This window comes from Odocoileus virginianus, chromosome 26, assembly GCF_023699985.2.
Source record: "Odocoileus virginianus isolate 20LAN1187 ecotype Illinois chromosome 26, Ovbor_1.2, whole genome shotgun sequence".
Lineage (NCBI taxonomy): Eukaryota > Metazoa > Chordata > Mammalia > Artiodactyla > Cervidae > Odocoileus > Odocoileus virginianus.
In genome coordinates this window covers 33,670,679-33,687,189 of record NC_069699.1, presented here as the reverse complement: position 1 = coordinate 33,687,189, position 16,511 = coordinate 33,670,679, and the positions used below count along the sequence as shown (strand labels likewise).

The window sequence follows — 16,511 nt, the reverse complement described above, 5'->3', positions numbered from 1 at the left end:
ACAACCAATCAACAAAGCCTGGTCAGTTCTACTTGTTCTTTTTAGGGGTATATGTTTATGGTATCAGTTTATTTACCAGGTTCATAACAAAGCCAATATTTAGCAAATTGGCATAGGACAACAAAATCAGAAATGGCCTGTGGGATATGAAGAAAGTGTTAGGCTAAGTTGTTCCACCACTTCCAATTTTCCATATGCTATGCCCACACCAGACATTACACATCAATTGTATTACTCTTTTCTGTAGTTTTAATGAAGGCAGGCATTATAAGTCAATCATGGTACTCTTAATGAGGTTTCCTCAACGCAGCTCTGTAAGGAGCCATCATCAGCTAATCACATTTAACATCCAAGAAGACTCTCTGAATGAGAACCAACTTACTTCAGTCCAAGCTGAATAGCGCCAGCCTCCAGTGTTACACTCTCCTGAGCATTTTTCCTGGTTGCTTGGTTTGGGGTGACTACTACAAAAGCCGTCATCAACCTTCTCAGTCTTCCCATCGAGCCTGCTGTACTTGGCACAGTAGATGTCTAATGTGCGGTAACCTAAACCACACTGGGCACTACATTCACCCCTGCTGGCCACGTGCCACCTATGCACAAACCATGGGGGAGAAACCAGTATTACTGTTAAATATATGTCTTATCTAGACTCAATTGGGAGAAGAGCTGAATTCTGTTTTTTTCCTTAAATACCATGAACCCCAAACCACAGTCAGTTACTGAAATTCAATTTGAAACCAACATTTCCAGTATTTTTCATCACTGCCAACATACATGAAAGTCACAAAATGACAGTCAGAGATTCTATCTTTGTGAAGATTCTCCCCCAATAAAGTCAATGTGAAATTCAAGCAACTAAAAAGAAAAAAAAAATGGAATTCAACGGAGCAAAAAAAAAAAAAAATTTATATTTAAAAGACTCATGCAACCCAGCATTTTGTTAGTCATGTAGGCTGCTTTTTAACAGAGAACAAACGACTGTTGGAAACATTCCCTCGGAAACTTGTAGGTGGCCACGTGCTGGAAAATGCTCAATGGACATTCTATGAATTAACAAAGGAATGGATTGCAATTAATTAAATACTTAATTGGAACTATAATTGAATTTCAAATATCATAAACTTTACCTGGTGAATAAAGATTGTATGGACCATATATATAACCCAATTACAGTATTTTTTAAAGACTAATGTTTTTAGAATAGTTTTAGGTTCCATGACAAAACTGAGAGGAAGGTGCAGAGATTTCCCCACATCCCTGTTCCCGTACACCCCTGCTCCCACACACGCACAGACTCCTGATTATCAACACACCCCCAGCAGAGTGTAACATCTGTCACACTGATGGACCGGTGTTGACACATCAGTATCACTGAAGTCTACAGTTTGCCTTAGAGTTCACTCCTGATGCTATATATTCCATGGGTTGGACATATGTATAGTGAAACATGTCCACCATTATAGTATCACATGGACCTAAAAATCCTCTGTGCTCCACCTATCTATCCCTTCCGGTCCCACAATCATTCACTTTTAAAATTAGATTTGAGTCTACAAACTTTTGTAAACTTTGTATCCCTAGCACATATAATAAGCCCTTCTTGGCACACAGGAGGTGCTCAGTATGTACTGATAAATCAAGTGGCTCTTTTAACACTCCAGCAATGGGTGGAGAAAAGAAAAAAAAATTACTTGAATAGAATAGTCTAAATAAATGAGCTTGAGACATGTTACGTTGATCAAATTTAGCAATCCCAAAATGATGATTTCACTCTTGATCATTAATTTTCTCCAGCTCAGAAATTGGGTGGTTTGTTGAACACCAAAGCCCTAAGAGCTCTCCCATCTATACTCAGGAAGGAAGGAGGAGCACTGGACACACGCTTATCTCAGAATTTCTCACAAATGCCCAAAAGTAGGTCAGAGTTGACCCACTTCTACATTGGGCATATAAAGTGGGCTACTGAGATGTTCTGTGAGAGTGACATAGTATTTGGCGGATTTGTTCTAACCGGAAAATGTTATATGGGGATTGTACAACAGTGCTTTATCTCATCCTGTCAAAGTTTAATCTGGGCAAACTCTCACTTCCCTAAGGAAGTGAGCCAAGAAACGTGGACCAATTGAACAGAGGCATCTGGAACTTCCATCTGCCCTTTGATTCCTGGTTACCTTCTCTTTGCCTTCATCATCACTTCCTTGTGGAAAGGTTATTTTCCATCCTGGAAAAGGGAGGCAGGAATCCTCCTCCCCTCCCCACAAGAAAGCACACGAGCAGCTCGGGCTGGAACAGTGTGCTAGAGTCCCCTGATGTCCACAGTCCCCGGAATTCGGGCAGAGAATGTGGTCTGTGGAAAGGTCACAGTACTGCCTTAGGCAAGGTCTCAGAATGCTCTCACTCACTTCATTCATTCTCAACTGGAAAGTCATCTCACCTTCAGTGTTTTGGATTCATTCATTCATGTCACGTGACAATTTATGTTGCAGAAAGGCAAAGTGTTTGTTAATAAATGGGAACAGAAAAAAACTGTATTTCTTTGTGGGTGTGTGGGGCATTGTGGCATTAAATAACTTGGGAAACTACTGATATAAGTAGGTTCTTCTATTGCAGAACTTCTCAAGGCCTTCAAATCGTTAATCCAAGCTACAAATCTTCACATAGTGGAGGAGACAGTAATTCTTCTCACATACTGGTTTGCTTTGGATCATCTTGCTGAACTAGTGTTCCATAAAAATGTTTTGGGGAAAACTAAGAGTTTGAGCAACCAGTGCAATTCTCTCTACTATTTTTCCATTTTGCACACAGATACTTGGCAATAATTAGTATAAACCACAATTAATAGCAATTTTCAGGTTGAAAGAGAGAAGACAGTAATGCTTATTTGAACTTTGTTTCTGCCTTTGCATGTTTTTCAGTGAATAACTTTATTCTTCCAACAATCTGTAAACACCAGCAAGATATACATTTGAATGCTAACAAATGAACATGATCTTCAAGGGAATTCCCAGATGGTCCACTGGTTAGTACTTTGCTCTCACTGCTAAGGGCCTGGGTTCAATTCCTGGTTGAGGAACTAAGATCCCAAACGTCTTGTAGTGCAGCCAAAAAACAAACATGATCTTCTACTTAATTTAAGACGCGAGCATGTACCTGTCTAGTTATAAGGCTGTGAAAACTAGCAGTAAACTTACCATTTTTTCTTTTTATTTCTAAATTATTATCCTCAAGGTGTGTCACTTCTACCATAGATACTTGTATCAAAAAGCAAGGCTAAAGTTCCTTCCCTTCCTATTCTTTAATCAGCCAGAGGTGCCATCATCATCCAAGCCTGTTCCCCGAGCTAGTTTCCTTCTTCGGTATCAGTACACTTTAGGTTTTTAGTTTTCTTAAGCTAGTATTAAAAAAAAAAAAGGTGACTTTCTCCAAATGGGGAATTTAGAATAGCACCTTTGACATAGCTCTCTCAGACTCTGTTTTCCTTATTTCCGAAGTGGAGATAATAATACTACTTCACCACTGTGCTGTTTGAGGAATTAATATATTAATTTTATAGGATAGATAAATAAGTAGGATGTTAACTAAGATTATATAACAATTAATATACAAATATTAGGATAATTCGTGCTTTCTCAGTCACTTCAGTTGTGTCTGAATCTCTGTGACCCCATGGACTGTAGCCAACCAGGCTCCACTGTCCCTGGAATTTTCCAGGCAAGAATACTGGAGTGGGTTGTCATTTTCCCCTCAAGGGGATCCTCCCAACTCAGGAATCAAAACATAATGTTTAAATATGGTTCTTAGTAAATGGTCAACTCTACTGATGAATGATATTCACAGTACTAATTAATACTAGTTTATTATTATTTTCAGTGATAATTTGAAATAAGGCTAATCTTATATTATCTTTCCCAATTTAATGAGGCTAAATCAAGCAATCTATTTACCAATTCAATGTTTTTTCCCTGTTTTAGTGATTAATGCAGTTCAGCAATTAGCTAATTATTTTTTGAAAAGACTTTAAGTCTAATTTAACTAATTTAACTCCACTGACTGAAGCAATGGGTTTATATGGACATAGCTCAAAGCAAATTAATACTGCCTAAAGAGTAATACTCTCAGACATAACTAGCTAATCACAGCACTCCTCTCAGAGCCTTGAGGGTACTTAATATCTTTACTCCAGCCCTAGGAGCTGACAGTACCACTTGACAGGATTTGGCACGGTGACACAGAACCTGAAAAATATCTCTGTGTTCATTTTGCTATTTATGAATGATGAGACCTTAACAATTTCCCAAACTATTCCTTGCTGGTAGTTTCTTCTGTGAAAGGAGGACAAGCACCAGCTTATCTTATCTGCATTTAACTGACATGTAGACTATACAAAGGAACCCCCAGGCTGGTGAACATTCAAACATGACATGGTCAATTGCAGGAAAATGGAAAAGCTTTATAATTCTCTACTCACTCACCATTTGCTGCCTCAAATTTCATACTTTTCTTAAATATTGAACTGTTTGCATGAAAGTGAAAAGTGAAGTGGCTCAGTCATGTCCAACTCTCTGTGACCCCATGGACTGTAGACTACCACACTCCTCCATCCGTGGGATTTACTAGGCAAGAGTACTGGAGTGGGTTGCCATCTGTATATAAATTTTCCTCTAGTTCTTTCCATGAGTACCTTAGTGTACTGCAACTTTCATGTATATAAAACTTCTTATACTGGTGATAAACATTCTGGGTGGATACTAACTATTAAAGGTACTTTGATGGATGAGGTTCTCCTTTTCTGTAGTCTTTCAAACAGAAAATAAAAAAAAACTTCAAAAAAAACCCAACAAAAAACACAAACTTTTGCATTCAGTGTAACTCAGCCATAATAATACCTATGCAGTAAGTTGTGAGGGTCCAATGAGAACTTTCTTGGGAAGCTGCCATACTGTATTAACTATTTTTTTAATTCTTAGAAGAAGAACAAGAAATCTGCAGGCATATGCTTAGATAATCAGTTTCAGAGGGATGGAAAATTGACTAAAGCTTATTTCACTGAAACACAAGGAAGAGGCCTAAATACTAATACCCCACCTGCTCCTTGCAAAACCTTCACAACTCAGTAAGAAAACATGAGCAAACACTGGCCTCACCTCAGGTCACAGTCTGTGCCACAAGGTTCAGTAATGGGTGCCGGCTGAGGCAGTCGATCACATCTTTGATCAGAAACCGTAAGCTGATCAGATTCCCTGGTGCAAACAGGTTTTCGTTTCCGCTCGCCTAAGCAAGGAGGAAAAAATATTTTTCAGACAAAGTAGCCTATTCTATCAACTATTTAGACTAGTGACTGGCAAACGTTTTCCGTAAAGGGTTAGATAGTCAATATATCTGGGTGTGTGGGCCATATGATCTCTATTGCAACTACTAAACTCTTGTTATAGGACATAAGCAGCCACTTACAGGTGTAAAAAATTGTGTTCCAATAAAACTTTATTTATAAAACCAGGAAGTGAGTTGAATTTGACCCACTGGCTGTAGTTTGCCAACTCATAAATTAGACAAAAGGAAACCAGATAAATTGCATATAATATGACTACTAAATTTATGTCTCTGGAAAGTCAATTTGGCAGAGCTGACTTTGCTTGGCTTCACACATGATGAGGAAACCAAACATGTCCTAAATACCTTAAACAGCTCAACTTGCCAGCCCAAAGTGACCATATAGAGGTAGAGAAAGATTAGAAAATGGATGCAGACAGAAAAATGTATAGATTACATGCATTTAGCTGCCTCCATAAAAAAGAAAGAAATAAAGAATTAAAAAACACATCTAATCCCCCGAACTCAACCTAAAAGTAGATACCTTGGCAGGGTTTGCTGCATGCTTGCCAGGGTCCATGACTGTTCCAGTAAAACTGTTGGGGTTTGTCTTCAATAGGAATATTGAAAGAATAGCGCACATCGGGGTTGTATAACTTTCCCACCGACAACACCTGGAATGTGCAGAGAAAATGGAGAGGATGGATGTGGGCATGGCAATTCAAAGAATTAGAAAAGGGGCATGGGCTCATGGCCAGGTTTTTACCTGAAGCAGAAGTTCTTGTTCAATGCGACCTGTGGAGTTGATTCTTTCCACAACATTGTCGGACCCACTGTATTCTATCACAGCATTCCCAATACGGATTTCCCTTTTGGACATCGTGACGACAAAGTCTCCATTGAGCAAGAATTCACCTTTACTGCTTGATAAAGCTGGTGGTGAGAAAAGAGAAATTATTGATTTGCTGCCATTTTTCTGTTTGCAAAATGAAAGAACACACTGATAGGCAGATAGAGTATGAAGAATGTGGACTTTTCAGTCAGAGACACACAGACTCAAATTCGAGCTTTGCCACTTCCCAAGTACGTGGCCTTGGGACATCACTTTCCTACTCTTGGTCTTGATTTCTTTATCTCTAAAGTGGAGATAAAGACACCCGCCCTTCATGGTGCCTTTGAAAATTAGCTGAGAAATAATACAAGAGTGCTAATTAGACTGGGGTTTGTGATACAAGCTCTGCAGTTACAGGGTTACAGATGGAACTAATGAATGTGGTTACCAGAGGAGAAGTGGTGGGGGTGGGCAGGGGTAGGGCAAAAAGCCTAAGGAGATCAACTGGATGGTGATGGATGGAAACTAAGTTTTTTGTAGTGAGTATGCTATAGTATACACACAAGTATTGAAACATGTATATTATCTAGGGTGAAACAGATAACCAGCCCAGGTTGGGTACATGAGACAAGTGCTCGGGCCTGGTGCACTGGGAAGACCCAGAGGGATTGGGTGGAGAGGGAGGTGGGAGGGGGGACTGGGATGGGGAATACATGTAAATCCATGGCTAATTCATTTCAATGTATAACAAAAACTACTGTAATGATGTAAAGTAATTAGCCTCCAACTAATAAAAAAAAAAAGAAATATAATGTTGTACATGTGAAACTTACATAATGTTAGACGCCAACATTGTGAAAGTCGCTCAGTCGTGTCCGACTCTTTGCGACCCCATGGACTGTAGTTCATGGAATTCTCCAGGTCAGAATACTGGAGTGAGTAGCCTTTCCCTTCTCCAGGGGATCTTCCCAACCCAGGGACTGAACCCAGGTCTTCCACATTGCAGGTGGATTCTTTACCAGCTAAGACACAAGGGAAGCCCAAGAATATGGGAGTGGGTAGCCTATCTTTTATTCAGCAGATTTTCCCGACCCAAGAATCGAACTGGGGTCTCCTGCACTGCAAGCAGATTCTTTACCAACTTAACTATCAGGCAAGATCTCAAAAGCAAATACAAATCACTTACAGGTGAAGAAACTCATCTCAATCTGTTTGTCAAAAGTAGCATTTCAGGAATACTTTGCAGAGAGAAATCAAATCCAGCCTTGTCTTAGCCCATTCCTAACAAAATCCATTTACCCAACTAAATTTAATCCAATCTTAGAAAATCCTGATCACATGTTAACTCTTTGCCTATACTTCAAGTTCAGTTCAGTCGCTCAGTTGTGTGCGACTCTTTGCGACCCCATGAATCACAGCACACCAGGCCTCCCTGTCCATCACCAACTCCCGGAGTCCACCCAAACCCATGTCCATCGAGTCGGTGATGCCATCCAACCATCTCATCCTCTGTTGTCCCCTTCTCCTCCTGCCCTCAGTCTTTCCCAGCATCAGGGTCTTTTCAAACGAGTCAGCCCTTCGCATGAGGTGGCCAAAGTACAAGTTTCAGCTTCAACATCAGCCCTTCCAATGAATATACAGGACTGATCTCCTTTAGGATGGACTGGTTGGATCTCCTTGCAGTCCAAGAGATTCTCAAGAGTCTTCTCTAACACCACAGTTCAAAAGCATCAATTTTTCAGTACTCAGCTTTCTTTATAGTCCAACTCTCACATCCATATATGACCACTGGAAAAACCATAGCCTTGACTAGATGGACCTTTGTTGACAAAGTAATGTCTCTGCTTTTTAATATGCTATCTAGGTTGGTCATAACTTTCCTTCCAAGGAGCAAGCGTCTTTTAATTTCACGGCTGCAATCACCATCCGCAGTGATTTTGGAGCCCAGAAAAATAAAGTCAGCCACTGTTTCCCCATCTATTTGCCATGAAGTGATGGGACCAAATGCCATGATCTTAGTTTTCTCATACCAAAAAGCTTAAACCACTTTCAATGCCAGATATCAATTTTGTCCTGAACATTTTTCAGATAATATGAGCCTGAAATTTATTCTGGCCTGATTATTTTGTCTTTTTGAGTATTTAATTTCCTTTAAGTCAATTAAATAGAGCTCTTTTATGAATTAACTTTAGGCAATATCACACATCTATAACACACATATAGACGCATATGAACACATAAATACAGAGACCTCATAGTTTCTGTTCCAGAATTTCAGCCACGATCTTGAGAACCCAAACCATTTTTCCAAAATTACCTCAATTTAAAAAAAGAAAGCATATTATTTAAAAATATATTATTAATGAAATGAACATTTATAAAACTGGTTCCTACCCAAATAACTCTTTCTATTTCATTCAACAATTAAACCTACTGAATCTTTGTTAGTCCTGTTTTGACAGACGTTGAAATTAAAAATCCATAACCACTATGATGCTCAAATATCACTTCTTTGGCAAGACCCATTGAGGCAGTCAGCCTCTAAATGGCCCCAATGATCCTTGCTGTCTATATTCACAACTTGTGCTGTTCCCGCCCACACTGAGTTATACTGACTGTATAATCACTAGGATACTGCAATGTCCAAGGCTAGGTCTAAGGCACTAGACCATTGCTCTTCCTTGAATCTCTGGCTTTGGGAGAAGCCAGCTGCTGAGTTGCTAAGATACTCAAGCAGCTCCACTGAGAAGACTTCTGCAAAAGGCAGCAAGGAACCAAAGCCTTCTGCCAAGAGCAATTAAGTGAAGCATCCAGTAACTGGACCTGCTGGCCCCAGTTAAGCTTTCAGATAGAATCACAACCCTAACTGAAGTCTTCACAGCCACTTCAGGAGAGACCTCAAGCCAGAAACACCCAGTTATGCTGCTACCAGATTGATGACACACGGAAACTTGTATACTGTTTACACTTGTTATTCTAAGTCACTAGATCATGAGATAATTTATTGTATGGTAAAGCCTACCTGGATCATTCTTTTTAAACCTTCAAATCCCTTCCATCCAAACTTTTTATCCAATTCCTTGCTTAATTTTTCTCCATAGCACTATGTTTACGCTCTCTCTACTCTCCCAGAAAAAGAATGTAAGCAAGGATTTTTGGACTCTTTTGTTCACAGTTATATCTCAGCTTCTCAAAGAACACATGGTAGATGCTCAAAAAATAGGGTTTTTTTTTGGGGGGGGGGGGAGAATGAATGAATCTACTGCAAATATTGCAAAAGATGAAATAATCAGTGAAGCTGAAAAAGTAATGTTAGAGAACACCTTGTTGTCAAGTGCCAAAACACTGGCCAACTGAGAACATGACAGAGTTAGACCAGTCAGACATTTAAGAAAAGGAAAGAAAATGGACCAAGAAGATGAGATGACAGCTGCTTCAGAAGGAATAGTTTAGTTCTCCAAATGTCAAGAGAGATTGTTGGGAAAGTAAATTAAAAAAAAAATCTCAGGAAGCTTTTTAAAAAATGACTCCTTTTCAGATTTTACTGTTGAGCTCAAACTTTAAACAAAGAATATACCATTCTGCTGTCATATAACTTGACTAAAAAACTTAGGCAAAAATATTTATCCATTGACATATTCTTCATTCTAAAAACCTGAGCATCAATTCCAGAAAAATAAATGACCCAATCAGAAAATGGGCCAAAGATCTAAACAGACATTTCTCCAAAGAAGACATACAGATGGCTAACAAACACAGGAAAAGATGCTCAACATCACTCATTATCAGAGAAATGCAAATCAAAAACACAATGAGGTACCATTACATACCAGTCAGAATGGCTGCTATCCAAAAGTCTACAAGCAATAAATGCTGGAGAGGGTGTGGAGAAAAGGGAACCCTCTTAACACTGTTGGTGGGAATGCAAACTAGTACAGCCACTATGGAGAACAGTGTGGAGATTCCTTAAAAAACTGGAAATAGAACTGCCATATGACCCAGAAATCCCACTCCTGGGCATACACACCGAGGAAACCAGATCTGACAGAGACACGTGCACCCCAATGTTCACTGCAGCACTGTTTACAATAGCCAGGACAAGGAAGCAACCTAGATGCCCATCAGCAGACGAATGGATGAGGAAGCTGTGGTACACATACACCATGGAATATTACTCAGCCATTAAAAAGAATTCATTTGAATCAGTTCTAATGAGATGGATGAAACTGGAGCCCATTATACACAGTGAAGTAAGCCAGAAAGATCAAGACCAATACAGTATACTAATGCATATATATGGAATTTAGAAAGATGGTAACGATAACCCTACATGCAAGACAGAAAAAGAGACACAGATGTACAGAACAGACTTTTGGACTCTATGGGAGAAGGCGAGGGTGGGATGATCTGAGAGAACAGCATCGAAACATGTATATTATCAAGTGTGAAACAGATCGCCAGTCCAGGTTGGATGCATGAGACAAGTGCTCAGGGCTGGTGCACTGGGATGACCCAGAGGGATGGGATGGGGAGGGAGGTGGGAGGGGGGTTCAGGATGGGGAACACATGTAAATCCATGACTGATTCATGTCAATGTACTGCAAAAACCACTACAATATTGTAAAGTAATTAGCCTCCAACTAATAAAAATAAATGAAAATAAAATAAAAACCTGAGCATGATTAAAATCAAAATATAATTTTGTTGAACATAAGAAAAAATAAAATTTATTTTCATACTTTTTGATTAATTTCTCAAGACAAAATCCCAATTATATCATGAAAAAAAATCAAATAATATCCCAATCATATTTTCTCCCTAGTAGTTATTAGCTCAGTTGGTAAAGAATCTTCCTGCAGACCTGGGTCGATCCCAGGGTCAGAAAGATCCCCTGGAGAAGGAAATGGCAACCCACTCCAGGAGTCGTGCCTGGAGAATTCCAAGGACAGAGGATCCTGGTGGGCTACAGTCCATGGGATCGCAAAGAGTTGGAGATGACTGTGCAACTAACTTTCACTTTCAGTTACTATAAAAATTTTTAAGTACCACTTTTTTTTTCCAGTACAACTGCTCTTTGAATAATGAAGTATTCCATGTTTTGAGCCTGACATGTAACAAGTACTCAAGAAAGCAGAACTACAAGACATCTGAGCTCTGAACAAAATATTAGAACGAGGCCCCTTCTCTTTTGTAAGTTGTACACAATTAGCATATCTCAGCAGGGAGGGAACCCTTAAAACACAAAGGCCATGTAAATATTTAGGTGAATAAAAGAAAGTGGAAACTTCACTCAGAGTTGGCAAATAGGTTTCTTCCCAGACACCAATGTTAATCATTTGGTACTAGTCACTCAAGAAACTATGGAGAACAGGATTTCTTTTCAGCATCAAGTCTCAGCATCTTAAGTGACATCTGTCTTGGTTCTGGGATGGGAAGAAGCCAAGTTATCCCAGGTACCTGCCACATCCTAACCTGTCTTTCACCATGCAGACCAGAAGCAATGCATATGCAGAAGAGGTTGAGAGGATTTAGGGAAATTAGATATCGAACTCTTATGTGGAAATGAATGAAGGCTGCGCTGTAGCTCAGAATAGACTCTGTGCCTCAGTGGCAGCAGGGCGCTTGTTTTTGTAGACATGGGAACTCACAGAGTTCACCCCACTGGGCACTACATGGATGCAAAGACTATTCTTTGCAGGCTCAAGAATGAACTGCATCAAATTTGGTCGCTAAAGCAGTGCTTCACCTACCAGAATTTCTACCCTTATAAGCCTTTTCTTGGCCCTGAGGGAACAGTAAGATGCCTTCACTTGAAATGGTTGGGAAGACAGTGGACAGGAAACAAAGCCTTTAAAAACATAATCTTTTAAAAAAGGCAATCCAAGATCTTGGTTTCTTTTTGATTCAAAATCATTTGATTGTCCCTACTACCAACAGAATGTTGTTCAAACTCCTTAGCATCACTCTCTTATCTTGACCTATTCTTCCAACCTCACCATTCACTCCCACCAATAAACCCTGACTTCCAGTCATGTTCATCCCCAGGTCAGCTATACATTTTTCTATGTGGAGGCAATAAACTGAAGTGGTTAAAGTTATAATATCTGAAATCAGACTCATAAGGATTTTAATTCGTCCCACTTTGCTTGTGTGACCTCGGGGAAGTTTCTCAACTTCTCTAAGCCTCAGTTTCTTCCTCTGGATAACGGCTTTCTTATAAAGTGAAAATGAAAGTGTTAGTCACTCAGTCCTGTTGGAATCTTTGCAATCCCACGGACTGTAGCCTACAGGCTCCTTTGTCCATGGAATTCTCCAGGCAAGAATACTGGAATGGGTAGCCATTTCCTTCTCCAGGGGATCTTCCTGACCCAGGGATCGAACCCGGGTTTCCCGCGTTGCAGGCAGATTCTTTCCCGTCTGAGCCACCAGGGAAGCCTAGCTTTCTTATAGAATTGTTGTAAATATTGAACAAGATAATGCATATAGGATGTGGTAGCTGGCAGATCAAAATGCCTTCAAATGCACTGTCTTCTCATCACACTTTTATAGACACTTAATTTATAGATAAGAAAAGCATGACTTAAATATTATTAAAATATTTTCTGAGGCCAAGTGACTTCTAATCATGGAAATCTATCTCCAGAGCCTGTCAACCACCAGTATTTTCAAGAAGAAAGCTAACAAATGTCCATGAAATCAGTGAATGATTTCAGGCATTCTTTACCTTATGTGCAAATTGAAAGCAAATATGTTCAGCTATAGATTTTCTTTAAAAAATTAAATTGTTGATTTTGCTAGATTGCATGAGCCTCTTTAAGTAAAGTCAAAAGGTGCTTTGTATAAGCCTAAGAAAGATCCCAGCCCATAGTAGGTGCTCAATCAATGATGCTGAAAGAACAAGTGACAGATTGAACCTGACATTTGTGACAAGAAGAACAGAGAGCTTTCAGCCAAATAACTGTTTTCCTGTCAGTATAAACCTCTGACAACCTCGTCTCCCCGCAGCTCCTGCAGCATGAGACCCACCAGTCATGCAAGATGCAGGAGTTTCAATGGGTCACTGGTTAGAGATGAGGTTGTTTCTGTGGCACCTCAGGCCTCCTAAGGCTGCCTCCTGATGTGGGCACTTGCATGGCAGTGGCAGGATGTGCTGCCAGCAAAATCACCCAGTGCTTTCAAGTGGAGTCGAAGGCTAGCTACCTAGCTGATGCTTCAATGAAAAGGGGGAAATGAGATGTCACAAGGCCAGTTCTGTAAATTAAGCGATAATCCAGTTCTGTCTGTATTCAAAGAGCAATCATCTATCCTAGGTTAATTCTGGGGACCCTTTCCAACATCTCCAGGCTTCCTCGCATGCTTGTGCTGACTTGGGGGCATTTCACCCTTCATTGCATGCTCTTTATCCTAGCAAATGGTGAGTAGGAAAGGAGATAGGAGTCATCAAGTGAAATGGAGTTCCTGCTTTATCTTGAACTGAATTGATTCCTGTCTTCCCGCTGACAACATTCATCAAAGGTTAGTATCCTGGAGACAAATAAACACCATGGAAATAACTCCTTTTTTCTCCTAAAGAAATACGAAGATGGCAGCACTGGGTGCAACTTGGCTTTAACCCAACTGGAGGGAGGGGTCTATGTTGAAAGGACGACCTTTGACACGGAGGCTTTCTGCTTCGGTACCTTGTGAAACAAATAGTTTCCTGAAAACAACCATCTACTGCCCAACCTCCCACTAATGCGATTAGGGAGCTAATTTCCTGGGTTGGTTTCCCCCCCATTTCACCCATCAGAGCTGGGCGGCTACAAAGGCCCTCTCTCCTGGAAATTACTTCTTCACCAACACATGCAAAAAGAGTATGGCTTGACTGACCCTAAAGAAAAGTATGAGGGATAAGGATGATGACTGCTCAGCAACGCAACAGCTGGGGCTCGACTCCAGCAAGACTCAACTCGGGGCTGTAAAATCTTCTTAGAGCATTTGCCGTGCCTTCCTTCAAACCCAGAGTAAACATTCACACACACCAGATTTGGTAACAACATCATACTCTTCCTAACTTGTTAAGAAACCACAGTAAGGTTCAAAGGCTCTGAGGTCTTAACCTTCACACTTGGTGAACTGTGATGTGCCATCTTTGCTTGCACTTTTCATTTGCTTCCAAAGAGACGTTCTTTGACCAACAGGTAACTTTCCCGTAATATTCCATTAAAGAGCCACGACTACTTCAAACTGCCTGTCCCAGATGACAGACCATCTTTACTTTTGCTTTCATTCTTTACAAGGAGATTAAGAAACCTCTAGTGAGACATAAAAGGATATCAGAAGGTCCTCCCTAATTTAGGTGCCCAACCTGGTTGATGAATTGAACTAAGGCCACTGCTTGAAAGGATATTTTTCCCCAGAAGGAGAAGAACACTGGAGAATATTTTCCTTTTTGAGGAGAAGAAAGGAACGGCTCAACATGGCATTTGGCTCTCAGGAAATTAACCAATAAAGGAGGCTGCATGCAATGCTGCTGGATTTAATTAGGAAGTAGTAAGACCACAGCAGTCACAGGCTCTAATTTATAACTCAGTCCACGAAGAAAAATGCCTGACCCATTTTGTACGGTGGTTGAAGGAAAAATGTGGGATTCCCCAAAAATAATTTGAAAAGGATCCCCAAGAACTTTGTTAACTGTTTTAAAAGGCACCACTCCTTTGAGTATTTAGGGTGTGGAAAAGGTGATGTGACCACTGAGAACTGATTCCAAGAAAGATTTAATAGTCTTTCCTAAAAGAAGAAGTGGAGAAGAAAATGGCAACCCACTCCAGTATTCTTGCCTGGAGAATCCCATAGACAGGGGAACCTGTTTTGACTACAGTCCATAGGGTTGCACAGAGTTGGACATGACTAAAGCAACTTAGCATGCATGCTTAAAAGAAGGAGGGCTTTCCTGCTGGCTCAGTGGTAAAGAATCTCCCTGCCATTGCAGGAGACATGGGTTTGATCCCTGATTCGGGAAGATCCCATACGCTGCAGAGCAACTAAACCTGTGAGCCACAACTATAGAGCCTGTGCTCCACAGTCCAGGAGGCACAACTACCGACCCACATGCAACAACAACCGAAGCACTTGTGCCTGAGCCTGTGTTCTGCAACAAGAAGCCACCACTGCAATAGGAAGCCTATTCACCCTAACTAGTAGCCCCCCACTCTCAACAACTACAGAAGAGTCCTTACAGCAACAAAGACCCAGCACAGCCAAAAATAAAGAAAGAAATAAATTATAAACAAATAAAAGAAGGAAGATTCTATGTATTTCCATCATAATTCCATCCCCATTAATGGTAGGTACTCAGTACAGATGGTGTGAACAATGGTTATTCAATAACTCAGCCATCATATACTCAGTTCATATTATGTAAAGGCTTTAGATCTTGAGCTAAAGATACAAAATCACAGCTTCTGATCCTAAAACACCAGTGGTCACATAAATATATAAGAAACAAGTCTCAGCTGAGTTGATAGTGACTCCATTCTTTCAGCTGCTCAGGTCAAAACTGTGGAGTCACCCTTGAGCCTTCTCTTTCTCTCACATAGCATATTCAATCCACCCACTAGATTATTTCAATAACTTCCTAACCGGTCTTTCTGTTTCTACCCTGTGTACCCTTCCCCCTGACCATCCCCCCATTCTGAATGTAATAAGTAGGGTACTCTTTCAAAAATATAAATACAACTATATCATGCTAGTCCGTGGTTCAAAATATCCAGTAGCTACCCTTGTCTCTTAAAATTCAAGTTCTTTCAACAGTTATACGGCCTTCTCTGATTTAGTCCTGATACGTGTTTAAATTCATCTAGGACTCTCCTCTGTGCTTACACAGCTCCAGCCACACTGGCCTCCCTCTATCTTTGGAACAAACCAGACGCATTACTCTTTTAAGGGTTTCACACTGGTTATTCCCTCTGCCTAGAATGCTCTTCCCAAGATATCCGTTATCGCCTGCTACAATTCAAGTATTTTCAATTCTACTGTTCCTGCTCCACCCTCAGTATCCCGATTTCCTGTATTTTCTAATTTTACTTATGACCTTTTAACAGAATATAGTTTGCTTATCTATTAAGCTATTGTTTATCATCTATCTCTTCCCACTAAAAAGTAAGTTCTAAGGAAAGAGAGATTTTTATTTGTTAATGTTTTTGTTCAGTTTGTTTATCATGCCTAGAACAGAGCCTGGCACATATTAAATAAGTGGCTGACAGAATGAACAATGAGACACTGCAGAAAATGCTACAACAGAGGAATTTGTTGTAGAGCCTCTATAGAGGATGCATTCAAGATGGATAAGTAGAGTCCCTGCCTGGGCATTATAAGAAAGTCCATT

The 16,511-nt window shown here is 40.2% G+C and overlaps 1 protein-coding gene across 1 annotated transcript in view; it reads right to left on the bottom strand.

The window, feature by feature from the left end:
• ADAMTS9 (ADAM metallopeptidase with thrombospondin type 1 motif 9) overlaps nt 1–16,511 on the bottom strand; it is a 163,727-nt gene that overhangs the window by 88,074 nt on the left and 59,142 nt on the right. The window contains exons 17-20 of the mRNA XM_020882915.2: nt 6,080–6,246; nt 5,858–5,987; nt 5,148–5,274; nt 383–593 (exon numbers count right to left, since the gene is read on the bottom strand). Coding sequence (XP_020738574.2) covers nt 383–593; nt 5,148–5,274; nt 5,858–5,987; nt 6,080–6,246 — 635 coding nt within the window. The remainder of the gene's footprint in view (nt 1–382; nt 594–5,147; nt 5,275–5,857; nt 5,988–6,079; nt 6,247–16,511) is intronic.